At 45.3% G+C, this 27,383-nt stretch overlaps 2 protein-coding genes across 9 annotated transcripts in view; one reads left to right on the top strand and one right to left on the bottom strand.

Moving 5' to 3' along the window:
* The first annotated feature begins 50 nt into the window (after positions 1-50).
* Positions 51-15,663, top strand: LOC119390376 (probable tRNA (uracil-O(2)-)-methyltransferase). Of its 2 annotated transcripts, none has more exons than XM_037657987.2 (10): positions 51-623; positions 1,235-1,454; positions 3,987-4,055; positions 4,358-4,462; positions 5,491-5,562; positions 6,710-6,810; positions 7,579-7,762; positions 10,654-10,957; positions 14,371-14,487; positions 15,461-15,663. In XM_037657987.2, the coding sequence occupies exons 1-10, from the start codon at positions 175-177 to the stop codon at positions 15,634-15,636; spliced, it is 1,797 nt and encodes a 598-aa protein (XP_037513915.1). In that variant the 5' UTR covers positions 51-174; the 3' UTR covers positions 15,637-15,663. The 2 variants fall into 2 exon arrangements, with proteins under 2 accessions (XP_037513915.1, XP_037513916.1); XM_037657988.2 differs by having other exon boundaries at positions 52-623; positions 10,654-10,961; positions 14,375-14,487.
* A 6,088-nt stretch (positions 15,664-21,751) lies between these two features.
* LOC119390374 (putative RNA-binding protein EEED8.10) overlaps positions 21,752-27,383 on the bottom strand; it is a 77,809-nt gene continuing 72,177 nt past the window's right edge. For 4 of the 7 annotated variants that reach the window (XM_049414758.1, XM_049414759.1, XM_049414760.1 and 1 more), the window contains 2 exons: positions 26,087-26,131; positions 21,752-23,320 (listed from right to left, as the gene is read on the bottom strand). In XM_049414758.1, coding sequence (XP_049270715.1) covers positions 22,929-23,320; positions 26,087-26,131 — 437 coding nt within the window. In that variant the 3' untranslated portion in view covers positions 21,752-22,928. The remainder of the gene's footprint in view (positions 23,321-26,086; positions 26,132-27,383) is intronic. The other 3 variants (XM_049414761.1, XM_049414762.1, XM_049414764.1) reach the window with 1 other exon arrangement.

Raw genomic sequence — 27,383 nt, 5'->3', positions numbered from 1 at the left:
TTAGGAATTTCCGTTCAAACAGGGGAATGCAAATCGCCACGTAATCAATGGCGTCGTTTGCGTGGGTAGTTGCGTCTTTGCACGTGCGATTTGTGTTGACGCTCTGCGTTTTGAACTGGTCCTAAACGACTGTGCTCTCGTTGTTGACTGACATGTTGCTAAAGAGTCACTGAGATGTGGTTCAACGCGGACTGTTCTGCGGAAGTGCCAGGCAAGGATTCCTTCCAAACTGCGCTGAGAGTTTGGATCGACAAACCACACACTATCAACAGGCGATTGACTGGCGTCAAACCACTGCGCGAACGTGTCATCAAGCCCGCTGTACTGAACTCCGACGATGCTCTTTGCACTCTGATAGAACAGCTCAGTGCTGTGGACGTGGATGGACTTGACAGTGTGCTGGAGCCACTGACAGGTCACCCCGAGTGCTCCTGGAAGGACGCTTCTGAAATCGTGGGATATGTGCTGGAAAGAGAACTGTTGCCGAAGCAAATTGATCGATTTTCTCCCGTCAGGGAGGTGGTGATGGTGTTCGGTGATAGTGCTGTGTTTTACAACGCCTCCAAAACGTCCGCAGTGTCTCCCAGCATCACCTACAGGCTACGCTTGAGTGATGACTCGAGGTAACGCTAACACGACGCTGTTCAGCGTCACCCGTGATCAGCTCATAACCCGGTCAGGATTAGTCGTGCCGAATTTAGCTATACGTTTTCGTTGCCATAGCATATCACATACGCTCTTGACAAGTAGTCCATTCCAAATGGAAAGCACAATTATTCGACGTAACAGTGTGCCCACATGTTAAACCAGTCGCTTTGTGGGAAGCGTTGCAGATTAAAGATCACGGCAATGCGAATTATGTGCAGTGAGATTTCTATGAGTGGCTTTCGCATTTCGCAGCATTGTCTGCCGAGTTCATTTGTTTGTCTCGCTAACTGAACACCAAACACATTAGTATGAAACAGGCAACTAGATACAGTCCAATCGTGATGTACGGATACAACGAATTGTCAGATATAACGAAGTAAAAAATGTTCGTGGCACCATTTCAGATGCTTGTGCATACGTGTGTGTTAAAACGACTATCGCAAGTAACGATCATATTTTTGTGCTAGATGCGACTTTGTCACAATGAGGTATGGCTGTACATACAGTGGCACAATGTTGATGTCAAAAGATGAAACGTGTTACTTCATGGGCAGGTATTAGATGCAGTTCATTGATTTCGTTCTAGAATTCATTTGGAATTCTACAAGTTCAAGTGCGAGGATGAAGTGTCGGGAGCATCGTGGCTCAAGGAGCACGTTCTGCCCAAGGTGACCAAATGGGCTTGCAGCGAACCAACGACGAAAGGCAAGCAGCTGGTGGTGCCCTCGCTGAGCCAGGTGCCCATCGAAAAGTACAACGCAATGTACTTCAACCTGAAGAAGAAGTACGGCAAGCATCTTTGCAAAGTAAGCAGTTGCTCTCGAAGCCTGGTTTCTTGGCTGTCTAAAAGCTGCGTAAAAAGTGTGTTAGTGTTGTGAGCTTCTACATGTCTTCAAGAAAAAAAAAAAAGAGGGTCATAACACATGGGCCCAAACTGCAGAAATCACAATGTTGGGAGAGAGCTCTGGAGCAAAGACGGAGAAAAGTGTGGCTGTTGCATTCCCAAGTTACACACTTGTACTAAATAACTTGCTAACTGTGACCGTCATAGTTTGAAATGGCCATAGGCGGTACAAATGATGTAACGATTCTGTTTCAGTGTAACAATTTCATTACTTTTCACCTCACGTCAGTGGTTTACACAAAGCCAGTCATAAATGGTGAACGGTAAGGGAAGAACCAGGGGCGTAGCCAAGGGGGGGGTTGGGGGGGTTCAAACCCCCCCCGAAATTTTTCAGTTTTGCTTGCGTATATAGGCACACACACATACAAACGCACGCACGAACATACATAAAGTATGGTTGAACCCCCCCCCCCCCCCCCCCCCGAAAAAAATTTCTGGCTACGCCCCTGGGAAGAACATAACTGAGTGAAAAGAATTGCTTCACTATACTGGCTCAATGTGTACACTTGTATGCTTGTGGCGTGGTCTCTTGACAGCAACACAAACCACGACACACAGTGACACCTGAAGTCTACATTCAACATCTCAAGTGGCAGGGTGAATGTACAGTCACCACGAATGCTGTGAAAGCTTCTTTTTCGCTACACAGCTTAGGAAAGCTAGCTGAAATCAAGTAGTATAAGCTATCTGAGCCTCACAACCAATATAATATGTTGGTACAACTTTACACTGCACATGTAAATACTAGGAGAAATTGGCATCTTACGCAGGTGCCCTGGTCCACGGGTTTTTATTTCCTGCGATATGCCTGTGAGCAAATGATTTTAGAATGCCGGAACTGCTAGGAAGGTTGAAAGTCTTCTCGTCAAGGCATGTGGTCTGTAGTCTTGCACGTCACTTAAACACCTGAATGCTGGAACATTAAGAAGAATAAGCTGTATTGGTAAATTGCTCATTAAAAACTTCATAAGGTTTGCCTTTCTTTGATGGCATATGTTTTAAGGCAGAGTAATTGTAGTAGTAATAGTTGTAGTAGTTGCAGTTGAATTGAAGGTGGGGGGGATGTTTGATTTGAAATGAATGAAAAGGTAAGTAAAGTACTGCTTACCACACCGTAACTATATGACATAGACTTCACTGCGTGTCACTGGTAGAAGTGTGGGAAAAACTTTAGCAATAGCTACAGTAAAGTGGCAGGTTAGTCGAGACAGCAATATCAAAATATTAGCAAGTCAAGAGCTTAACCAAGACTTGAGCATTGACAGCTTTTATGATGGTATTGCACTTAGTACTACACTAAGGCAACATAAAAGAACAAAAAGTAGACATACATTGCACCGTGTACATACATTTTTTGTTTTTTTATGTTGGTTGTTTCATTGTTCCCTTAGTGTAATACTAAGGGCAATAGGGGGTATGCACTGAGCCTTGATCTGTAAAGGTGGCAACACCATTGCCGTGCCATTTTGAAGGTCCGTTCGTATGTGCTGTCAGTGTGCAGGAAGTGTTCCAGAGATCTCTAGTCATCCAAGTCGCCATACGGATCTTGGACACAGTGCGTGCAGCGACTTTTTTGCGCGTGCGGCGAGTGCGCACCTTCAAAATGGTGACCCCGATGCTAGTGCTCCTGGTAAATTATGTCAAGTGCATACTGCCTGTTCAATCATGAACATCCACAAACTAGCTTCATCCACTGCATTGCTAAAGAGTGACACCTTTTGACCTTCTATTTCACTGGCATAATAATGCTTACCGGCATTTGTGATGAAACATTGCGACTCAACAAGGTTACAAGTTGGAGCAAGTCATTTGTCATGGTACTGAGCGTGAACACGAGACACAGGACAGGTGCTTTTGCGTCTTTGTTCTCTGGCCTGTCCTGTGTTGTGTTCGCGCTTAGTACCATTATGAAACATTGTGGATGTGTAAAGTGGGTGCACTTTGGCAAGTCAGATTATGTTAATTTGAGTTTGTAATGATTCATTCTTTAATGCTCTGTGCATTCTGTCATTCATCATTTGCCTGGACACTGCCAAGCTGCTATTATCACCAGTATTGGCTTCTCGGCACAACGCGTGGCAAACACGAAATAAAAGATTACTAAGTGTATTGTTAAAAAGATGCAGCACCAAGTTACATGTATCGCATTTGGCAGCCAGCAACATCATACTTTAAAGCCAGCTTTGATATGCTTGATGTTGGCTTTACAGGCTTTATTTTGAGTATTTCTTTTGCCTTTACATTTAAGTTGAAAACATTGACATGAGTGTGCATGAAAATTGATGCTATTGACTTGACCTTAGATTACTGAATCAAGATGAGAATTTTAAAATAGGCAATGGGCACTTGGACAGATTTGCACTTTTCAACCTTTATCACGAACCTTTATCACTTCGTTTCTGTGATTGCCAATAAGCGTAATCTTGTTCTCTAGATTTGGCCTGAAACCACTGATCCACTGAAATACGTCTATGAAGACATTGCCATTGCAAGCTACCTGTTGGTAAGCATTTATTGCACTGTTCCTATGTGTGGTTTGCTCGTAACTGAAAAGGCTTTCACCAGAAATGCGCTGATACTGCCGACTCTTGTGCAAAAATCGATACTGACTGGAAAACTTCACACAACAGTGAGTTCCTGAACATGCCACATGAGGGATAATACAAAATGTCAGAACTACATTTTGTGCAATTGCCAACACTCATTGCTAGCCTTTTACAAAACATTTAATGCTGCTTGTAACTGCTGCATGCAACTAGTTCAGCAGAGCAGTGACAGCATTCCTGTGGTGACCTATCTTGGCAGGCTGTCTGGGACGAAGAGAAACAAAATGATCATGACGAAGCACCCACCTTCATTGATGTAGGCTGTGGCAATGGGCTTCTCGTTTATTTACTTGCAGCTGAAGGGGTAAGTGTCACTGAAAACCGAAGTCTAATGTTGTGTCAGTAGGCACATTTGTGTACTTTCGCACTCATGGTATGCTTTTGTTCAAAGCCAGTTTGCATGCTTCCATAAGACAGTGCAGGCTCTTATCGCATACTGTATGGTGCATTTTACGGTATGCACACTGTATGGAGCGTTGTAAGGCTGATTAATAAAACAATATGATGCAACCATGAATCTCACTGAAAAAAATTGTCTTGCTGTTGAAGGTATCTTTTGTGGAATCAGTTGAGCTTGGTTATATATTACTGGCTCTCACTGACGACAGAGACAACAGGGATTTGCTTTTTTGTGCGTAGTGTAGAAGCAAAAATGAACTCCAAAATTAGGCTTTGTACTAAATAAGTGATAAGACCCTTGTTAAAGGTGATGTAAGATGAATAGTGTACAGATACAAAACTACAGAATTGTGAAATTCTGCCCTCATTTTGTAGCGTTTGCCATTCCCGCAAGTGCTTCTAGAAATATTCCACAGTCATATCTACCAATCTGACTTTCAGAAATTTTTACGTAAGTATAAACAAAGTATAAGCAGTAAGCAAACTTTTTCTCTCACTCTTTTTTTTTTCGGTGCTTGAAAAGTTAGCATTAGTAGAAACAGCTTTAAGCACTTCTGAATTACATATGCGGCCCGTATTTAAACGTAACGATTATGACAGAGATCTGTTTGCCTGGGTTCAGGAGTTCTAGAAGTGGAAATGGCTCCAGCCACAGTTTTTATACCAGGCTTGTGCTGCATGGCGGCCATTGGGAACTTGCTGTTGAGCTCATCGTTAAAACATTGTGTGTGAAGTAATGAATTTCATGTCACTTGACTGCTGTGAGACCTACCGTGGGTGCCGGGGCTGGCAGCAGATCTCTTCTAAAGTTAATCGCTTGTCTTTTGTTGTCCGTCTCATTGTCTCGTGCAAAATTGGCACTTTTTTATACCTCACTTGAACGAATCAGCTAGTCTAGCAAAAAATTTTGTTAAATTACTTTCTTTGGTGCAGTACGACGGCATTGGTGTGGATGTGAGAAAACGGAAAATCTGGGAGCTCTTTGGAAGCAGTACGAAGTTACTGGTGAGTGGGTGTCAGACATTTAAGAAACTGTGTTAGGTCCGAGCCGACGTGCTACCTTAGATGAAAGGTTTTTGAAGCCACAAGTTTGCAGAATTGAACTTGGGAGGCAAGGGTATGTCAGCTGGCCGTGCCAACAAGATTGTCCTGGAACAGCCCCCTGTTCTGTTTTCATGAACTCTGCTATCAAAACTTGGCTAGCAGCGCTTTCCCCTGTTGAAACAAAGTGTAATAGCTGGGATTTTAGGTCCCAAAACCACGATATGATTACGAGGCATGCTGTAGTGAAGGGCTCCGGAAATTTCGACCACCTGGTGTTCTTTAATGTGCACCGACACTGCATAGTACATGGACCTCCATTGAAATGCGACCGCCATGGCCGGGATCAACAGCCGAGCACCGTAACCTCTGTACCATCGTGGTGGACCCCTGTTGCAACAGGTGACGACCACAAGAGGGGCCTCCCAAGATAACAGTGCTGTTCAGTAGTCTCGGAAACCGCTGCGTGAACATAAATATACCAGATTTTTTTTACCCGCTTCTGACCTAACTCACCCACTAAGCCGTGCTTACATGACTTGTCTGGGCAGTCAAGTTTTCTTTGTTCTTGTTTGCACAATTGCAAGCTTGAGAATACAGCTTGTGCTATACTTGGAACTATTATCTCAATGTAATGCGCGCTACTTATTTTCCTTCTTTGTGTATCACAATGTGTTTCACTTAGACTTCTGAGCTTGTTTTCTCGTATGCATTACAGGCAAGAAATATGTAAATGAGGGAGGTGTGTCACTAAGGGTCGAAGTGTCTAACTTCCATCAGTTGTTTTACGTGCCAGATCCTGTTTGCGGGTGGTTTGGATTCAGCTGAATAATGCACATGAAAGTGTGGTGGGCCGATCCCGCAAAAGTGGATGTGCAGATGGCGGCAGGATTTTGATAGCTCCTTTGTTCCCAAATTCTGCGAGCTGCCGTGCTCCAGACATTGCTGCTGTTCTTGATATTTCGGCAACATATTGCAATGAGCGTCACTTGATGTTTAATTATCGAATGTAATTTGTCGTATGTAATCTTGTACCTGACAGCTACTGCGTAGCAGCGCGAGGCAATTAGTTCTGTGCCAATTTTTCACCGTGACCTTATTGTCCTTGTAGGAGCAACCCATCACACCTGAAACACGTTTCCCAGAATACATGTGGTGGATAGGAAACCACTCAGACGAGCTGACCCCTTGGATTCCGTACCTGGCCTCGAGGTGACTATGTTACGCAAATTTAGTGCATTAGCATTATGTCATAAAAGTCGAAAAAGCTGTACACACATATGTGTGAGTGGTGAAGTTTGTTCATGGTAGAGGGAAAGAGGTGACGTATAGAGGAGAGTGCGAATGAAAGTAAATGACGGGAGTGAATGTAGCATGGCATAGGGGTTTTCAATATAGATGAAAATAATTCAAGGTAATTAAAGGTTACTAAAGTCAGAAATCGGTATTTAAATGTAATAGTTATTGGATCTTTTCAGTGAAGAGAAGTGGCAAAGTAAATGAAACATTAACCAAGGTAACCACCAGTTACCAGATGTAATCAAAGATAATTAACAAAAGTAAGTAAAAGACAGCTATATCTGCTGTATCAGAAGGTTACCAGAGGTAATTGGAATTAGTAAGTTGTAATAAAATGTTAACTTAGCATAATTGCACACCAGGTTAAGTATATATACCAGAAGTGAGTCAACTGCTGAAACCGTAAGTGGTTATCCTGAGGTGGTAAAGGCCAGAGGTGACATTAGAGCCAGAATTGGATACCCGAAAGAGGTGCACTGCACTGCTAATGCATTTATCACGCATTTACAGCTAATTTGCTACTGAATATTTATGACTAGAGACTGTTTCAGTGCCGTGTTGTTAGATGAGTCTCTCACTAATGAACATGTCGTTGCTAGTAGCAGGCAAGCAGGCAACAACACCTAAAATAAGATGCAGTAGGAAACTCTTCCCGAATAAGGCTTCTGGCCATGTCAACAGGTCGAGGCCCGATGCACGGGTGTTCCTGCTGCCCTGCTGTCCTTTCACCTTCCACGGAAAGTACCAGCGGCAGCACGGTGGCATGAGCCAGTACCAGTCGTACCTGCTGTTCCTGCAAGGCCTCTGCCACGACCTCGGCTTTGATGTTACCTTGGACAGGCTGCGCATCCCTTCGACCAAGAGGGTGAGAAATCGATCGACACCATCGTCCACTCATCTTATGTAAAGTGGAATGAAACAAAGATACTTTGTATGTGCTCACAAACTGTCCTTGGGATGAAGGACATACCATGTTGGGCAAGGGATGTGCTAAGCGATCGGCAGTTGGAACAAGTGCTGGCCTTATGCCGGGCATGGCGACAATCACTTCCGGTGCATATTGTGCTGATTGTGCTGACAGAGCTCCTAGTGCAAATCTGCAAGCGGGCAGTTGTGTTGTACAGAATAATAGACACACTTAAGGCATTGCTAGTAGAAAAACACAAATAACAAGGCACTGTGATCTGCTTATATTGGATTTGAACATGGGTATACTACAGTCGAACTCCGCTACAACGAACTCTGCTTCAACGAAATTTCCGGTACAACGAAAAATTCTCGGTTCCCCGTCAACAGTCCATAGGAGTCAATGCATAAATATGCTCGCCACAACGAACATTTTTTCTGCTGCCGTTCCGCTTCAACGAAATTTACCATGCCATTCCGGGCTCAAAGATTTTATTTACTGTGCAATAAACACAATCTCGGACATTATGATGCATTTTAGAACATAAAAATACGAATTCAAAGTCTAAATCGCGTGTTGGCACCTTCAGAAACCGCCACTGTTGATCGAGTATGGATGCCGCCATTGCTTGATAGCGACGGCGATCGGACTGCCCTGCTTTCGCAACGGGTTTGAGTTGCTTCTTAGTCGCAGACAATCCGAAGCCAAAGCTCATTCTAAAAAGTCTTTTTAGAATGAATACTTACCAACTAGCTCAGCTCTCTGTTATCCAAAGCTCAGTTGTCCACACTGAGGTGCAATCGGTGCAATCGCGGAACGATTCCTATTCCGATGCCTTTCCAATGCTTTTCATGCTTTTCGTGCTTCGCTAGTGGTCAAAGCGACGGTACATCTGCGTTATCAACGTGAGCAGCCCTGGGGTGCAGTCACGGAACGATGCCTTTTCCAATGCCAATGCTTTTCATGCTTTTCGCGCTTGGCCAGTGCGACCGGTGGTCGAAGCAACAATTCGTCCACGTTATCAACGGGATCAGCCAGCCGCGAGTGGTGGATAAGAATAGCATAGAATAAGGCGTAAGTCATCGCTCCGCGATATCACGCCTGCATCTCGCCGTTGTCGGCGAATAGCTTGTGTTAGCATATTAGTTCAACTGTGCAGTTCGTGTTGCGCGCCCGTGCCTGTTTGGTTCGTTTGCGGAAGCCGCGAACGTTGTTTCTGCGTGCTTTTCAACGTGGCGTCGCTATGCATATATGAGAATCGCGTCGTGACGCTGCTGGGGACGCAAAGGAAGCAGCAGACACTTTTTGAATTTTGGAAATAAAAGTTTCTCTGTTCTACTAGCTCAGGTCAGCCATATTTTTTTCGATTTCACTACAACGAAATGTTCGCTTCAACGAACATTTTTCCGAGCACCGTCAATTTCGTTGTAGCGGGGTTTGACTGTATTGAGTTGTCCGCTATATTTGAGTTGTCCACTATAACATCACCTCAAGTACCGTGCGGAAGTATAGCACTACCGCATGTACATTGAACTGCCATTCGCCTCCACACTCATTATATTTAACGCTGTGCCCTGGCAAATGCACTGCTCTTAACCGACCTGTGACCACTTGAGTCATTGGAAATGTTCATGTCTATGAAATGGCACTGTCGTGGCAGACTCTGTCATGCAGAATATGGAACTTGTAGGACATTATAAGCCGTTGAAGAAAAATGAGCAGTGCGAATGCCTGAAAATATGCGTGGCTTGCACAGCATGGGCTTTACTTGCACTCCTTAATTATGGACTTAACAAAGTAAGCTTTACCACAACACAGTTGTGTAATGCAGTGACGAATACTAATAGCGGAGATAACTAATCATTGTGCGGTGAAGCATAACTACCTGCGGCCAAAACACTGCTTCAAGAATGTGAAAGAGCTCCCAGTTTGATATGTGTGCCCCAAAAAAAGGTGTGCACAAAAATTGAATAAGTAAACATTCATGTCTTACATTTGGGAAATTTCATGTCTTAGCCTTATAGAAACAAACTTGTGAATTCTTTTTACAATATCAAGAGCCAGTCCAAGACCGACAGAGATCTCAGATAAGCTTGATAAGGCATATTTCATATTTATAACAGTCAGTTCATATCAGATCATTTGACGATCACTATCGAATTTCATGTATACTGGTTTGGCTCTATGTAAACTGTTTAGACAGATATTAGCCTGCGCACGTCGATTTTCAAAGCCTCCTAGATGTATGACCAACAAAACGTGTATGGCATTAGAGTTCTTGCACGTTTAGCTTTACCGAAATTAGGTCACTGGAGCTGTGGATGGTAGTGACGTCATTGTTAGACATCTTGTAGTGCTTTGTCCAGCTACAGTGTGTCTGAAACCATACGTGATGTCATTTATGTCTTTGCCCAACCCTCCACAACAGCGGTTAAGCAGAATGTGGCAGATCTGTGTCCTCTTTGATTGAACACTGCACCAATAGATGGCGCCACCAACAAGCTCATGTGTACTGCATTTTCTCATGTATGAGCTGCCCCTGCATATAACCGGCAACCCCAACTACAAACTGCGAAAAAATAATCATAAGAAAAAAGATCCCCAAGTATTGCCGTAAAGCTGCCTTCCTTGTGTTACCATAAAGCAGTGCCGTGAAGCCAACTTGTGCATCAGAATTCATGTATCACCCGCACCCTGACTTTAGCTTCGAGTTATCCGGATATTTTGTGTGGATTATATGCGAAAAAGTACAGTACGTCTCCAGTAACCTGGTATGCCACGAAGGGTATTACACTTATAAACAAGCCAGAAACTTTGTCGTGGTAACTCTTCCACTTTGCCACTCTCAGATTTGCCTGGTATGCAAGCCAGGAGAGCGAAAAGACCAGCAAGCCGCTGCCGAAGACATCGAGGGCTTCATTCCGAGCCGCATCGACTTCCAGCAGGAGACCAGGCTAAAACAAGAACACGAGGCGCACGCGGAAAAGTTTGAGCCGAGAGCCAAGACGGAGGCTGTCCGCAACTGTACTCAGCTGGACAGGGATTTTCTGGACTGCACGGTGGACCTCTTGGCCAAAAAGCTCCTGCAATTGGGTGGCGACTCTTCTAGTGGACCACCCGAGTCTCCGGAAGAACATCATTGGCTCAAAGGAGGCAAGTCAAATTTCACTTTCTTTGTTACGGCAGTCCCCTTTTGTAATGAAGCCAGTAGACAATGAGAATGAAGCATAAGTTAGTACACTCAAACCTTGATATAACGAACATAGATATAACGAATTATCGGTTATAACGAAGTAAATGAAGAATAGTCTTGTCATAGCTAGTGTTACAAATAAACATTTATAACGAATTTTCGGGTATAACGAAGTTATTTTCGTGGCAGATGTGACTGTTATAATGAGGTTTGAGTGTATAGGGGATTCTTTGGAGTAGCATGATGTCACATTGTGTGTGAACTTACTGGGTGAAGGTGATTTATCAATACTTGTGTGCTGCTTAAACGTCAAAGCTGCTGGAACCGGGACCTTTGCTATGTAATTAAAGGGAAGGGGAACCGAGGGCTTGATTGCTGTCATTTAGAATCACGATGAAGCCAACAGACTGCTAACCAATTAAAGACCAAAGTTTCCTTTGTCACTTGGAAAGCAGTGTGAATTCCTTAGGGGCACAGTGGATGTGAAATGTACTTAAGAGGAATGAACCATTGGCCTAACTTAGTTGGCTTTGCATTAACTGCCAAAAAGGACTTGCACGAACTAATAAAAAAAGAGACATCTCACCGTTACTTTGTGTACAACTTTACTTAAAGGGGTCATGAACCACTTTTCCAAGTAATGATCTAATGACCTTAGTATCGGAGTTTACTGCCTCCCGAATCGATTGCCGCAAAAATTTCTCGAATCCGTCAAGAATGAGCGGAGTTACGGGGGTTTGGCCCACGCTCTCAGCGCTTTCTCTCTTTTCTCGTGCCGACGAGCGCACTGGAAGCTAGACAGGGAGGGATGGCACGGGGGTAAGAAGTTACGTCAGCGCGCGTCATGAAACGCGATCGCTCTCCCGCTGTGATTCGCGTGCGCGAGTGCGGCCACCGTGTACTGAGGAGTTCGGCGCTGCCAAGTGGCGGCACCCCGTGGCAAGAAGCGCATCTGATCCGAATGCCACTTTCGATTTATGTCGGCTATCGGCCAATGAGGATGCTGTGTTTTTTGCGACGTGAACAGGCAGATTGCGACGTCAACGGGCAGACGTCCCGCCCACTGACGAGAGTGAGAACCGGCCTCTGTTTGAAAACAGGGTGCCTGAAAAAACAGCAACTTCGCGTTTTGCTTGTAGTCTTTACGCGACGCGCACGACTGCAATATTTGGCTGAGCAGTTCATAGCCGTGTCAGCTTTCCGCAGGATGTGTTTTTTCAACAAGCCCAAGGGGTGCTTCATGACCCCTTTAATGCCAGGAACCTTCAACAGCGGTGCAAATCGTTGTGTGACTGCTGCAGAATTTTATAAAAAGCCCCGTTTTTGATGGCTCAATTACAAAACAGCCACCGTGCAAAATTTTCGCAATTGAAATATGAGCGCATATACGACACAAAGCTAGCAAACACTGACATGTGTTGGCTGAAACATAAAAATAAATGTGACTGCTGTAGGTGGCCGGTTTGTGCAGGCAGTCTACCTTTTATACAGAGTGGTGGCAATGGTTGGCAAGCGGAGGCAAATCTCGTCGTTGGGGCTTGCTAGCCTGTAGCATAATTTTGATGCCTGGCTATTGCCTAGCCCAGGGGTTTTCAAACTTCCTGGCTTTGGGAACCCCAACATCTTCTCCAGAGCGTCATGCAACCCCTAGCTTTCCTGTATACACTGATGTACATTTAGCATCAGGAAAATGGAATAAGTGGGGAGGTAGGGGGAGGTGGTGATGCCTCTAGATTAGCGTAACCAAAGCTACCAATGCTGCCACATTGACCCATTATCTTACATCTTGGAAGGTCATAGCTGTTGATGTGAAACTTGCAGTAATACATACATAGACTTGTGATCCCCTGCGCTGCTCCATGAATCGTGAGGTGACCATACTGATATTGCATGCTTTAAGGCAGTGCTGTAAGCAATGTTTACCTGCAAAACATTGCGGGCATCCAAAGACTTCTTTAATCTCTTGCAGAAAAAAAAAGTCACAGTTTCATTGCAAGAGCAAAGCAATGAATGTGATAGCAAAAAATTGTAATTTTATACAAATTGAGGCTGGCAGCTAACTCATTTGGATCCCATCTCGCGTAATTCTACGAAACGCTGGTGTAAGAGGATACGGCCGCTCCAGGGAGAGATGCTCTTTCCACACAGTCTCTTCGCATTGAGAGCGCAGCACGTAGAAGGGTTACGAGCTGCCTGCTGATTGCTGCCGAGATAGCGCACGCTCCCTTAGAATCCAAGTTCAGCGTTGCTGCTCGAGCGACACCACCCTCCCTCGCGTTTTTTCATACTCATTCAAGACGGGTGGAGCATTTCCTGTCTGCTTCGACGGCAGGCCTCTCGAAAGGGGGGGGGGTTGTTATCGCATGCACCCTCTGAGCGACGGAGATGGCCGAGCTCGTTTGACCTCTGCTTCAGCCGCGTTCGTCGCCCCCGCTCGCGCGCTTTTACCCGCAGTAGAACCATGCGATGCGTGGAGGGATGTTACCAATTTGGACTTTATACGGGACACGACGGCAACAGCAAAAACCCGTCGAGAGTGTCCATATAATTGCTGTCGCAAGAAAAAGTAAGTTGCACTTTTGCAACGGTCATTGATGCACCGGTCATGAGGCGATGCCTAAATGCTTGTGTAGCCCACAGCCGGCACAAAGCAGGGCCTATTGCGCATATTAAAGCGCTTGTTGCACATTTTGATTACAAAGCCGCTGTAACATTGTGGCAAATCGGCGCACATAAAAACGGTGCCACATGAACACAGCTGCGCCATGAGCCACAAATAGTAGTGCGCCCACATGTCTATTACAAAGTGCTGTTTCTGCCTCTCAGCTTGCAGAATTTTCCTGTTTATTTCTGTGCGCACGTTATGAACAGTGCTTGAAAGAGCATGAATTTAGTGGTGATCTGTGTGCACTGTCATTGCGCATTCACAAATTACACAAATTTCATTGTGCACACCATGACTATGAATCTAAGTTCCACTAATGCTGCTAGTATGTGGGCCTTTTGCAACTCAGCGACTCTTGATACGCCCGTGTAGCATGTGACGCAATGCAAGTTTTCTTGTCTAAATCAATAAATTAGGTGTTAATGGGGTTAAACGGGAGCAGGCTTAATTTGTTCTGACCACTTGCAGAACCCTATAGTGCCCTTCACGGAACTCCTAGGTTCCGCAGAATGCAGTTTGTTAACCACTGGTGGAGCCATTTGTCCTCTTTCTTGATGATCGCCGCAGGTATCTGCAGCTGGCATGCTACAACTGTACTGCATCGCTGACATGTGGAGTTTTTTTACTCTGCCATCATGCTAGTACTATGAGTGAGCGTTCTGGCTATTGTAGTGATTGGCATGTCCTTCTTCGGCGTGAATTTTGCAGGTAGCCTTCACCTGAGTGAGCTTGCAGACCTGCTGAGCAAAGAGGATCTGAACATGCTGAAGAGCCAGTGTGGGGGCCTCCAGACGCTGGTCAGAAACCACAAGCACATCTTTCAAGGTTAGCATCATTGTAGTACTACTACAGGGATGTATGAACAGAGTGTCGTCACCATACGTATGCTATGTTGGGTCATCATTTGGGGGCCTGGGTACAAGTGTGCGAACATTTGAATGACTAGCTTAGCTTGTAGACTTGTAAGAACTAGCGGACTCTTGGACCGCAGTAATGTCCATTGTATGACTGCGTAGTCGTACCTTTCTGAAACGACACTCAGAATTGTACTGGTTTAGATAGAGCAGCGCATTGTCTCACTTGGTGGCCAGTGAATGAAATGCTACAATGTGAGCACTTTAGCTTAAAATTTAGCTCTCAAAATTTTTCAGTGTTTACAGAGTGCTCTGTGCACACCACAGAGTTGCATGTGCAGCTATTGTGGGAGTGGCTCTCACTACGTTTCCTTGGCAGAAGCTGCCAGGAGAGACTTGGCATGTCGCCCGTTGGGCATTTAATCTTGCGCCTGCAACACTCAAGATGTGTTGTAGTCCTGACCTTGTGCTCTCACATAATTCTCAGTCTTTTGCCCTCTTATCATCTTCAGTGCCTACTGTCACCAGTACTATCTTTAACCCATTACTACTAGTATATTGTCATCGCCGACAAACCATGGCCAAGCCATTTAACTACCATTTCTTCCACATTTCTTCAGATGTTAACTTTGATTTTTATGCTTTCTGTAATGAATTAGTGAAACTGACTTGTTGATCATTTGTGCAACAGAAATGCTTTCAGCAATATAACAGCAGTCTTGTGCGAGATGCAGCATGTATTTAAAGTGCCAATAGGCTTGGCAACTACATGCATCCTCGGCATTCCGATGATCTGTAAATGGTCTTTATCTGTGTACCTTGCCACGGGAAAGCCACACTTACTTTGTGACAGCCATTACCTCATTGCACTCCATTGCCTTCGTTGTTCGCATTATTATGTTCAGTGAAAATGGAGATGACAAAGGTGGTTTGGACCATCGCAGTGGACAAAGGCCTGGTGTCGCTTAATGTTCCCAAGTTGGCAGCTGAAAAGGTGGGCTCTTCCAAGAAGAACTCAGCCACGAAGCCACCGGGAAAGCGGAAACACTGTTGGTTCCACCGAAATCATCCACAGGGCTGCCCACTTCAGGGCGACGAGTGCACTTTCATTCACGAGTAATAAAGAACTTTATACGCACATTTAAAACTAGTATTGTTCTTGCCTGTTGTACTCTGCTACCATGCTGCTGTTGTGCTAGCAGGCTCGGGATGGACTGAAAGCAGTTAAGACTTGGATCTCAACTTTGGTTGCAGTCCCGCAATACTGTGTGTAACCTGAAACTGCTCACTGAACTTGCTTAACAAGCATTTTCGAGAGCGCACAAGCGACACTCTGTGACAATCTTGAGTTCTGTTGACGCCCAAGAAAGCTTATTGAACCCTAAGAATTTTAGGGGCGAAGCTCCTTAAGGCGGCACCCGTTCATCCCTCGTAGTCGTCGTCGTAGTAGTAGTAGCAGTAGTAGTAGTCGTAGTCCGTAACAAGTCTTACGCTTTGACCTCCAAGGTGGTGCCGGTGGGAGATTTTTCCTGTGCGTTGTTGAACAATAAAAAATTCGCAGCGTGCGCGTTAACTAAAAGCCGAATTCTTCTGTCTCTCATTCCCCATTAGCAGCCATTGGCATGTTCCAGTAGGAAACGTTAGTAGAAGTAGAAGTGTAAGTGTTAGCTAAAAGCCGACTTCTTCTGTCTCTCATTCCCATTAGCAGCCATTGTTTACCTCCAAGGTAGTGCCTGGTGAGATTTCTCCTGTGCGTGATTAAACAATAAAAATTTTGTTCAAAACGCCGTTGATTGATGAAATAAACCAACGAAAGACGCCAGATGTTTTGTAAAAGCAAAACGAAAGAATGCCAGATGTTTCTAAAGCAAAACGAAAAGACGCCAGCTGCTTAACGAAAGACGCCAGATTTTTCTAAAGCAATGGTTTTCTAAACAACGAAAATTCAGAGCGTACATGTAAAATTAAAGTGAGCTGCAAGTCGTCATAACTCATCGAACCTTTAGTATAAACGCGCCCGATCTCACGTCGGTTGGGCAGAATTCACGGAAGATTCACGGTTTACCGATGAACCTCCGCAGCTTCGCCCACTCATCATCATTCACTCAGTGGATATGCTGTGATTTTTTGGTGACAACGTACGCTTTAGGCTTATTTAAAAATGGTTTGTTGTTCCTAGCTAAAGGCTATTTGGCTGACTATTTGGCTGGCGTGAACACTAATGTCAGGACACGTAATACCGTACTTGCCCGGACGTTTGAGTTTCATCCTAAAGCCAGCGACACATAGATGGGTATGTACAGCAATGTATTAATTGCCCAAAACACATATGAACACATCACAGCTTGGAATTGAGCTAAGGTAATTGGGTTTATGCAAATGGGTGTCATCTTAGGCTGTCACTGACTATAGGCAAATCCTATTTGGGATTCCTAGGTTGTTACAGATTACAAGCAGCAGAACTACAGTGCAGTACTTTGCCGCACACATGCTAGGCATCATTACTCAAACTCTAGAGATGTTTCTCATTGCTTGACTATGGAGCTAAACAATGATAGGTCACAGGCTTGCACAAGGCAATTCAGTATAGTATTAAATCTCATAATTATATGAAGAGATATCCAACGTTACTAGCAATCACTGGATGAAAGCGTTAGCAGATCTGGAGCTTTTAACCACTGACTGAACAAGTGGCACATTTCTGTAACTAGTTCTCGTGGTGTATCACTTGCGTAGCTTCTGTAACATTGCCCATTGGTTATAAAATGGGGCACAGATGTTCCATTATAATAGCGTGCCTTTTAGTGAGAATCGCAATTTAAACTGTCGTAAGCTTAAAATAATGCAAGGCTTAGTAAATAGCTATTTATGCAGATCTCAAAATAACATTTCCTTGGAAATGCGGTTCTAGGGACACCCAAAAGTCATTTCAGTTGTAATTAGCAAATTACAACTGAAATTACTGCGATAGCCTCTACAATTTCCATCTGTGCAGTGTTTCCGTGTGCCACTGTTGGACCAGCTGAGCAGTTCCAAAGCATCATTCTTTTTTTCTTTTTTTTTTGGGGGGGGGGGTGCAGCAGTATGCACTACGGCATAAATTAAATAAAAAGATACAGTTTGGTTTCTTAGATGAAGTCCAGGAGTGGTCAGTGCAATTCGCGAATGCATTTGGAATCGACGAGCATGAGGTGAAGTTCTGATATTTAAAGACTATGCAAACGAATATATTTGGCATTTAGTAAAATAAGATAGTTAACTAGACAGAGAGAGAAAGAAGAAATTCTTGAAAAAGAAAAAAAATTGGCGAAGCTCGCACTAAACCATGGAAGCCTTGAAACAGCAATACTGGACGATTCTGTAGACCAATCTGGTTGCTTATAGGCTGTTTGTAGGCCTTAGCTAGGTACCTAGATGAGGGTAGTTTCTAGGTTGCTTCTAGGTCGTTGCTAAGCTTTAGCTAGGTTGTTCCGACGTTGATTCTCAGCGCAGAGAGGTTAGAGTTAAACCACAGACAGTCACCAACTCAACACGGATGCCCAAACTCCAGAGACGGAAACTTGCACCGAAACCAAGCGTTCACACCTCTCATAGATTTACGGGCAGGTTGTTGTTAGAGTAGGCCTTCCATCACTTCGGGGTCTTCTCGCAGCCGCCGTCGCCTTTCCGGTTCCCTAGTGCTGGGCTGTTGTCTTCCTCATTCTTAGCGGACCAGTGGCGAGTACAGTGAAACCTCGGTGATACGAATCTCACGGGACCACCAAAAATATTCGTATCGTCTGAAATTCGTATCACCTGAGAGCATGAGAAATTAGCATGCGACAAAAGAAAGCTGACGTACATTTTCATTTATTGTTTTTCAGGGCCGCAGCAACGTCAGGAAGAACCCTGAATGATTGTCAGTTAAGTTTTTAGATGTCGACGATCATACCAGCGCTCGTAATTATACGGCCGGTGCGCCGGTATTTCATTAATGAACCAGGTGCCTTGTGACCTGTGACAGCGGCAGCCCCTTCCAAATTTTCGTAGCCTTTTTTGCATGACACCGAAGTACTGCAACGAAAGCAACAAAAGAAGGGCATTGACGCGATGGATCAAGGCCACAAAATTACGAAACCGCGGTCCTGTGTTATGACTTTGTTATTGCGGAGGTGTTGGAGATTTACGGCCGTGCCCGCACAAGTGCGGCATCAACGGTCGCGCATTTTGAAGTTGTGAGGCCTGACTCCTTCGCCAAGACCGTCCTCGCCTTCTTTCGGTCCTCGTCCACCTTTCATAGGATATCCGATACACAAGGCAGGCACGTGTAAACACAGTACAAAGACAGCAGCCCGCGTCGGCGCGTTAGAAGAAAAAATCATGGCGCTAATGTCCTCTGTTCTCTAAACACGAAGGCACACGGAGGCACATAAAAGCCTCAAAGATTCGCCCACACAATCTCGGAGGCCGTGACGCGTCTCTGAATGTTTATTCTGACCTTAAGAAAAGTGTTTTTTCTTGCACCGTGATTCTGACGATTTGGCGGTGCGGCGCGCATGGCCACGCTTGCGTTCCCGCGCTAGCACGTGCTTGGCGCGTCTTCCACGACAGCGCGGACAGCACCTCTTCCTACCTGGGCGGTAGCGTACGTTCGTATCAAACGTCGCTGGGTGAAAATCGGTTCGCAACAACCGTACTCCATTACATTGCAGCCAATGGGCCTTGGCCGGGACCAACGAAAAATTCGTATCTCCCCGAAATTCGTATGAGCTGTGATCGTATCACCGAGGTTTCACTGTAGTGGGATTAACCCAATTTTCTGTGGCACACAGGGGTGTAGCCAGGGGGGGGGGGGAGGGGTTCACCCCCCCCCCCATTTTCAGTTTTGCTTGCGTATTATACACGCACACACGAATATACATAAAGTATGGTTGAACCCCCCCCCCCCCCCCCAGAAAAAAATTTTTGGCTGAGCCCCTGGTGGCACATACCCAATAGGCCACACAAGATAGGCCGCACAAATTATGGCTGCCTTAAAGGAGTACTGACACGATTTTGAGGCACCCCAAAAGGGACATTTTTCGTTTCCATGGTGTGCACTATTAACGCTCCCCCACACCAGAGCCAGACAACACGTATAAAATATTTTACTTTGATATTAAAGTTTTTGTCGCCCAGCATCTCCAAGCCAGCCCCACCGCAATGGACATAATCACGACAAGTCAACACAGTCCACTGGGTTTGCAAAATCTGCGTCCTGCACGCAGCCCAAGTCGCAGAAATTGCCGTCAGTCTCTCTGGACGACAATTCACTCGTTTATGTGAACTGCGTGCGACTGACAGCTGTTGCCAATATGTTGAGAGTTGCAGTCTTCACGTGACGTCACACTTGTGTCGACATGTCACTATGAAGCCGCCCCCTTGATACCGAAACCGAAATTGCTGTTATAAGGCAGCAGTATTAAAAATATATTCAATGCGTTCCTAAGCACTATGGCACTCCTTTTCGGGTTCTCAATGCCCGTGCTTTTTTCAGAGCAAGAACCCGGGAATATTCAAAATTCGTGTCAGTACTCCTTTAAACAGCTTCACTGTTAAAATTTATTGGCGACGCGACATTTGAACCCGCTTACCCACAATCTGAAGGCAAACCACTCTGTTATCCAGACCCGCTAGCAGAGCATAGCATAGCCTTGTATAGTACAGTATAGCGAGGGGATGGGAAAGGGAAGTGGGGGTGAGGAGGAGGGAAAGGAGGGGAGAACGAGTACAGACAGAGAAAGTAAGGGAAGAGAAAGAGATATGTGGCGAGAGATCGACTACAGGAAGAGACATAGAAAGAAAAAATATAAGTGAAAGAAGGGGAATGAAGAGAAAAAGATAAAGAACAAGAACAAAGATGGAAAGGCAAAGAAATGGAGATAGAAACTGATACAAAAAAAAAGAGACAGGAAAAAAAGAAGCATGCATAGCCGTGTATAGTATAGAATAGCAAGGGGTGGGACAGAGAGAGGTGAGAGGGTAAAATCCTAGCCAAGCCAGGACCAGCTAGGTATCCACCAGCTCTGCAGCGACGTCCAGCCTTGCGCGGCTTAGTGCAAGCTGCACAAATCTTTTTTCTTTAAATACGTATTGTTAAGTCTGTCCGCACTTAAGTATTGTCAAGTGTATTTAATGTCATTGAGCGTTATGTTTGCATTGTTTCTGCTGCCATTGTCCCAGTTGCTTCACTATTGATTACTCTCTTGTATCGTAAAATTATTGTACTTAATTTTTCTTATGTAAACCCGTTTCTTTAATATTGTTGCGCGACTCACTGCCACCATGTAACGCAGGGGCTGAGGGCACCTCAAGCTGTCTCGTTGCAGCTTTTACCTTAGCCCCGCCTCGAGTGTCCGCAAAGAAAACAACGAAATGAAATTCTGTGCTTCAGCTCATATTTCTTACGACAATATGTCTTGATATCGGCACACGATAACGTGCATGCTGCTTAGCTGCTACATTCGATATACATCCGCTTGGTACACTGACTGCGTTATTCCTTTCACATTTCACGTGTAGAGATACATGTAGGTGCATTCGAATATGTGCAGTAGTTACGATTTAAGAACAGTCAACAAGTGGCGACGTGTTCTTTTCGTTTCGTACTCCCACGGCGCCAACAAACAGAGGGCGACAAACAGCCGGCTCCTTGACGTACACACTTTTCCCACAGTGCTCCGCGCACCTGCACGCGTTCTGGGATTGCTTGAAGAAGGTCTACTCGCCAATGACGTTCTGATGTAGAAGGCTTAGGAATACAAACAAGTGAGCACTCAATCATAGTAATACGAATACGATGTAAACACACTGCCATGATGTAATGTCATGAGGTGCTCCTGTTAAACTGATAAAAACGGGGGGGGCGGGGGGGGCTAACCACCATTCCTCTATGTAGCCACCACACATATGTAGCCACCAGATCCAAGACCTTTTCCATGCAAGATGTGAACATCTTGCATGGAAAAGGTCTTGGATCTGCAACTTTGAGGTGACCATCGAGACCCAAGTCTCCACTTTCACACCCATTCTACAGTATTTCCACAGTTGTGGAAATCTCAAGCTTCAAGCTGTGCCACGAGAAACTTAATAGAACAGTCGGCGCTCACCTGTAAGCCGCATCAGTACCGACATAAGGCGGCTCGAGGCATGAGCAAAACATAAGAGCTTCAAGCAGTGCAACAAAGGCATGCAAACAGATGACGAGGCATTCAGCTTTTATTTTGCTTTGCTTTATTCAACGTCCAACACAAGCCAACGACAAAAAACAACAATAATTTCTATGTACATTTCATAGCTTTACACTGTTAGCGCGTGGCTCCAAGTCGAGCACATTCACGTTGTGAAATGAAACGTCCTAGAAGGGGGCGCCACTTGCAACTCACCGCTAATACCGCAGTGCAAATAAAATTTTGGAAATTTTTGGATCTGTCCGTCTAACCCCAACTTCACAATAATGCTTTTACAGCCAGTGAAACATGCTACCGCTAGATGTAAAAACATGAGGCCTGAATCACGTCTATGTTTCAGTAATAATGCGTACAAAGCTCACTTGTTGCTAACGACGAAAATAAATATACGTTTCCGGTAACTTCAGCTGCAGAACATGCAGGCACGTCAACCTCCAAGACAGGCGAGACTACTCAACACTGAATGTGAGGAAAAAAACAACGCATACACACATCTAATCGCAGCAAACATTAGGCAAGTTGCATTGCAGAGAAAAGAGGAAAAACATTAATGCACGTATTTGAAATTGATGTAAACTTGGTTCAGGCTGGAATAAATAAAGACATGATTTACTGTGACCAAAATATTTTCCAAAAATGACAAGAGCTGAGTATTACAAAAGGACAGTGTATATTCAAAAGCCTAATATAATTATTTAATAAAATAATTTCTGGCTGCCTCGCCCATGAAGGAAATTTGCGCGAGGTTGTTTTAAGACAGTGAATCATAGGGTAATTACCGCCCAACTTTCATAATGTCCGTTACATGTTTTGCTTAACAATGCATCGTGTGACTTGACATACTTTCTGGTGTTCATCAAATGTCCTGCCTCATAAGCTTTGGCCAAAGTTTTGTACTTTGAAAAATGATCAATACATATAAAAAGATCACATACACAGATGGCAGCATGACTGGTTCAGAGTAAAAAGGCTGTAAAAACAACTGTGTGTGTCAGGATCTGCAAGCATGGCCTCGAGAATTCAGCGGACCATGGACGGGCAAAGTGAGATGTTTCCAAACGATTACTGTAAGTGGACACAGCGAGAAGTAGGTGGCACGGGAAACTGCAATGCGATTAGAAGGGCAGCGAGCTAGTACTGTATTAGTCCACTGGAGTGAGAAATTTCATCTTCCTTGCAACAGCAAGAATGTGCGAGCGTCGCTTCATTCAGCAAAGAAAAATTCGTCCTCTAGTGGGCCTTCCTCGAACGCTATTTCATCCAAGCTTGCATATTCCTCCGCGAGTGCATTTTCCTCCTCCACGACTGCCCTTTCTTCCTCCGAGAGTGCATTTTCCTCCTCCAGAATTGCATTTTCCTGGAATGCGATTTCGATTTCCTCCTGAAGTGCATTTTCCTGGAATGCGCTTTCCTCCGCGATGGCATTTTCCTGGTACGCGATTTCATCCGCAATTTCCTTTTCCTCTGCGATTAAGTCTTCCTCCGCTGGGCCTTCATCCCACAAGTCGTCGTCGTCAATGTCGGGGCCATTCCAGATGTCAATGTCGATAAACACACCGCCAGCCCTCAAGAGGCCCTCAGCTACAAGTTGATCTTCTGTGGGAGTAGATGGTCACTCGTGTCAGAAACGTGCCGCTCCAAAGAGTGGTTTGAACAATAACCACGCGTGTCTAAGCTCATGTGATACATATACATGCACTGTGCTCCAACCCAATGACAGGTTGAAGAACAGCTACCTTTACAAAGGCAGCTCTGTATGTGGTCTACCTATGTATAGCAAAGACCATGCAGATGAGTTTAATTATTCTTCCCAAAATAGGCAAATACTACATTGATCAAGCTGAACAAAAATGCATGCCGTAATGAAATCACTGAAGGAAATCCAACTAACACAAAGTGAGATTGAGAATAATTACATTTATGAGCAATAAAAAAACCAAAAAGAACTCTCGACTAGTATAGACAACACCCCATCAACGTATACAGTCGACGTCCGATTTCCCGGACGCCCGAAATTCCGGACATGCCTGATTTCCCGGACTCATCTGTGGCACCGTCAAGTTCCCCATAGAGCCAATGTAATAAATAGTCCGAAATTCCGGACGCTTATAGCCTTCGCCATCCGATTTCCCGGACTTTTTACTGTTAACCGCCGACCCAAAGCCACCACCGACGCCGCCATTTTGGTTGTTTTCATATCCTCGAACCCACCATACTCGCATCGCAGGTGTGGCTAGCAGCACCGCCACACCGCGCCGCGGCTGCCGTAACCTCGAAACCGCACGTGTTTCGTGCTGCGCTTTTCGTCGAGCGGATTCGCCGTTTACAGCGATGGCACCGACTGCTCCTTTGTCTTCATCCGTGCCTTCGAAGCGCACAAAGCCCCCTCGTAGGCTCACGATGGAGAAGAAAGCCGCCATCATTAAACAAGTCCAAAGCGGTCGGTCGCAGACAGAGGTGGGGAGGGAGTTCGGAATTTCGAAGCAAACTGTTTCGGACTCCATCAAAAACAAGGCGAAGATCTTGGAAGTGGCTGCCAAATCAACCGGGGCTGGAAAGAAGAATGCGAGTCGGGGTGTTTACCCGCAGCTCGAGGAAGCGCTCCTCGTGTGACTCAGTACCATGATCGCTAAGAAAATCCCGGTGTCAGGCGACATCCTGAAGCAGAAGGCGGAGGTTTTCGCGCTTCAGATGGACGTGAAGAACTTCAAGTTCAGCGATGGATGGCTTCACAATTTCAAGAGCCGCAATGACTTGAACTTCAAGAAGATGTGCGGAGAAAGCGGCGCCGTCGACGATTCCGTTGTCGCCGAATATCGGGATGGAAAGCTGCAGTCCTTGCTTCAGCAGTTTCCACCTAATGATATTTTCAACTGCGACGAAACTGGACTGTTTTACAAGCTGCTGCCAGAGAAAACGTTTGCATTTGCTGGTGACCCCTGCCACGGCGGCAAGCGCAGCAAGGAGCGGCTCACTGTCCTCGTTGGCAGCAACATGTCAGGCAGCGAGAAGCTTCCGTTACTAGTAATAGGCAAGTTGAAGCATCCAAGATGTTTCAAGGGGGCAGTAACTCTGCCTGTTCTCTATGAAGCTAACAAGAAGGCGTGGGTAACGCAGCAGCTATTCGAAGCGTACGTGCACAAGCTGGACAGAAGGTTCCAGCAGCAAAATCGAAGAGTACTGCTGTTTGTGGATAACTGCGCTGCGCATGGCCACATCAAGGACCTAAAGGCTGTACAGATTGAATTTCTGCCGCCGAACACCACAGCAATCCTGCAGCCGATGGACCAAGGCGTGATTGGTAACTTGAAGCATCATTACAAATCACGCGTGCTCAGCCGCATGGTGCTCTGCTCCGACAGCAGGAAAAGCTACGCTGTTGACCTCAGGTCTGCCGTCGGCATGCTAGCGGAATCGTGGAAGGCGGTTACGCAAGAGACTCTGCGGAACTGTTTTCGCCACACGGGCTTCACACTCGACGCCGAGGCGGCCGTCTCACCCCAAGTGGACAGCGTGTGTGACGAACTGCCATCCGTGGACGTTGCCTTCGACGATCTGCGCGCTGCCGGCGTGTCGATTCCAGCCGGGATAACCTTTGAGGGCTTCGCCGACGCTGACAAAGACCTCGAGTTATGTGCAAAGCTGACCGATGACGAAATCATTCGTCAAGTTACGGAGGATTCCGACGACTCCGACAGCGAGAACGAAGAGCCAGCTCCTACACAGCCAACGAGCTCGGAGTTGACGCAAGCACTGATGACACTGTCATCAGTGTACAGCGGCAACATGACGTTGACTGAAATTGAGGCAGACATGATCGCAGGCAAGCGGAACGCCATGCAAAAGAAAATAAGCGACATCTTTGCGCCCAAGTGCTGACCTATGAGGTAGCGCTGGCCACGTCGTATTTTTTCTTTTTTTTATAAACGGCTCTTTTCAGAGCCACCTAAACGATGCATTGGCTGAATTACAGTGGGAATCGTACTCCGGCCGTGACCCTCTCTGTCAGTGAAAAATACCAACCAAAAAGGTGCGTTTTCACGTGCATTCATTTTTCCGGACTGCCCGATTTTCCGGACGTTTTCGCGGTCCCTTGAGGGTCCGGGAAATCGGACGTCGACTGTAGTGAAAGGCATTCGAGCAAGGTCGTCGATTACATTACAATTCTTGGCGACATTTAAAAATGACAGCCTGTATATTAGCAGTATGCAAAGCTTTTGAGCGAGAAAAATATCATGCAAAAAAAAAAAAGAAAAAAAAAACCCACAACTGTTACTGAGGATAGCTCTGATAATGAAACAGACATTACAATATTGGCACGACTACTGCATCACTGAAAGTACAAAAGTGCTCTGCACATACCTTCGTAGTCACTTGGGTCCCAGTAGTCATAATCATAATCACCTGCTGAAACAAACAATGAGTGCGTTCATCAGAGATGCATGTGGCGACGATGCTAGCCAAGTTAGCTTGAATGGTATCTCGTTGTGAATGCTGTTTTGGTTGTGCTGAACAACACTGCAAAAGCGGTTGTAAGTCATACTTTCTTGGGAACAAAAATGCGGTGCATCAGAAATAGGTAAACGTCGTAACATCTCATTACGGGCTACCATTATCGCATTAAAATCTTTCTGTAGCAGATCGCAAGTGGGAATTTCCGATGCAAGGCGACAATCGTACCACGCATTTTACTGCAATTCAAGAGCCACTCTGACAGACACTGCTGTCACTGAAACTACCCCTGTGGAATGGCTACCAATAAATGATGCTTTTGGAAGTGCTTCCAAGACGTGCACACAAATCTGCAAGCAGGCAGTGTTCAGATGGTTGCAGCTTACACTAGGCACAAGACACTAATTATTGTAATGGGGTGTACGCTATCAGGCCCTTGGATGATGCAAGTGGCCACAGGGTATTTTACTGCACTGTTTTCATATTCTTGTGCACAAGCGTACACAAGGTAATTCAATGTAGTATTAAATCTCATGCTTATATGTAGAGATATACGACATAATTAGCAATTGCTGGATGAAAGACTTCAGAGATCTGAAGCTACTTACTGCCGATCGAAAAAGTGGCACTTTTCTGTGACTAGCTCTCTCAGTGCACTACTTGTATAGCTTAAATGACATTGACTGCAAGTTATAAAATTACGCACAGATGCTCCATTATAATCGTATGCCTTCTAGTGAGTCAACATTTCAATTGTTGTAAGCTTAAAAAATAATGCAATTGGCAAGTAACTACTTATACAGATCACAAAATGACGTTTCCTTGGAAATGGAGTCCTAGGGACACTGAAAAGTCATTTCAGTTGTAATTCAAGTTAAAGGGACACTAAACGCAAATATTAAGTCGCCGTTGATTGTTGAAATAGCATTCCAGAAACCTCGCAGTGCTTGTTTTGTGCCAAGGTAGTGTTTATTTTGAAAGAAAATCACGTTTTAGTGGTTTGCACGGCGTTAGTGCACTTCAAATCGCCAGCCTGAACGGGCCTTCTGACGTAGCAGTTGCCGTGCTCAACGTTGCCCGCCTTTACTGCCCGGCCACCGACGCTACGGTTTCTTGCACAACAGCGGCCATCAACCTTGCCAAGATGCAGCCATGGGCCACTCCAAAACTGTAGAGTTCACTGTAATGGAACTTAGCTTGGCCAGCA

Source organism: Rhipicephalus sanguineus, chromosome 4 (assembly GCF_013339695.2).
Source record: "Rhipicephalus sanguineus isolate Rsan-2018 chromosome 4, BIME_Rsan_1.4, whole genome shotgun sequence".
Classification (NCBI taxonomy): domain Eukaryota; kingdom Metazoa; phylum Arthropoda; class Arachnida; order Ixodida; family Ixodidae; genus Rhipicephalus; species Rhipicephalus sanguineus.
Note: the sequence above shows the minus strand (reverse complement) of the source record. Positions and strands in the feature narration are given on the sequence as shown.

Excerpts from the sequence above, each read along its gene's own strand:
- LOC119390376 (XM_037657987.2), top strand. The coding sequence starts at position 175 with ATGTGGTTCAACGCGGACTGTTCTGCGGAAGTGCCAGGCAAGGATTCC. Across the intron at positions 6,811-7,578 it reads ATTCCGTACCTGGCCTCGAG|GTCGAGGCCCGATGCACGGG; the intron begins GTGACTATGTTA and ends CCATGTCAACAG. Across the intron at positions 10,958-14,370 it reads ACATCATTGGCTCAAAGGAG|GTAGCCTTCACCTGAGTGAG; the intron begins GCAAGTCAAATT and ends TGAATTTTGCAG.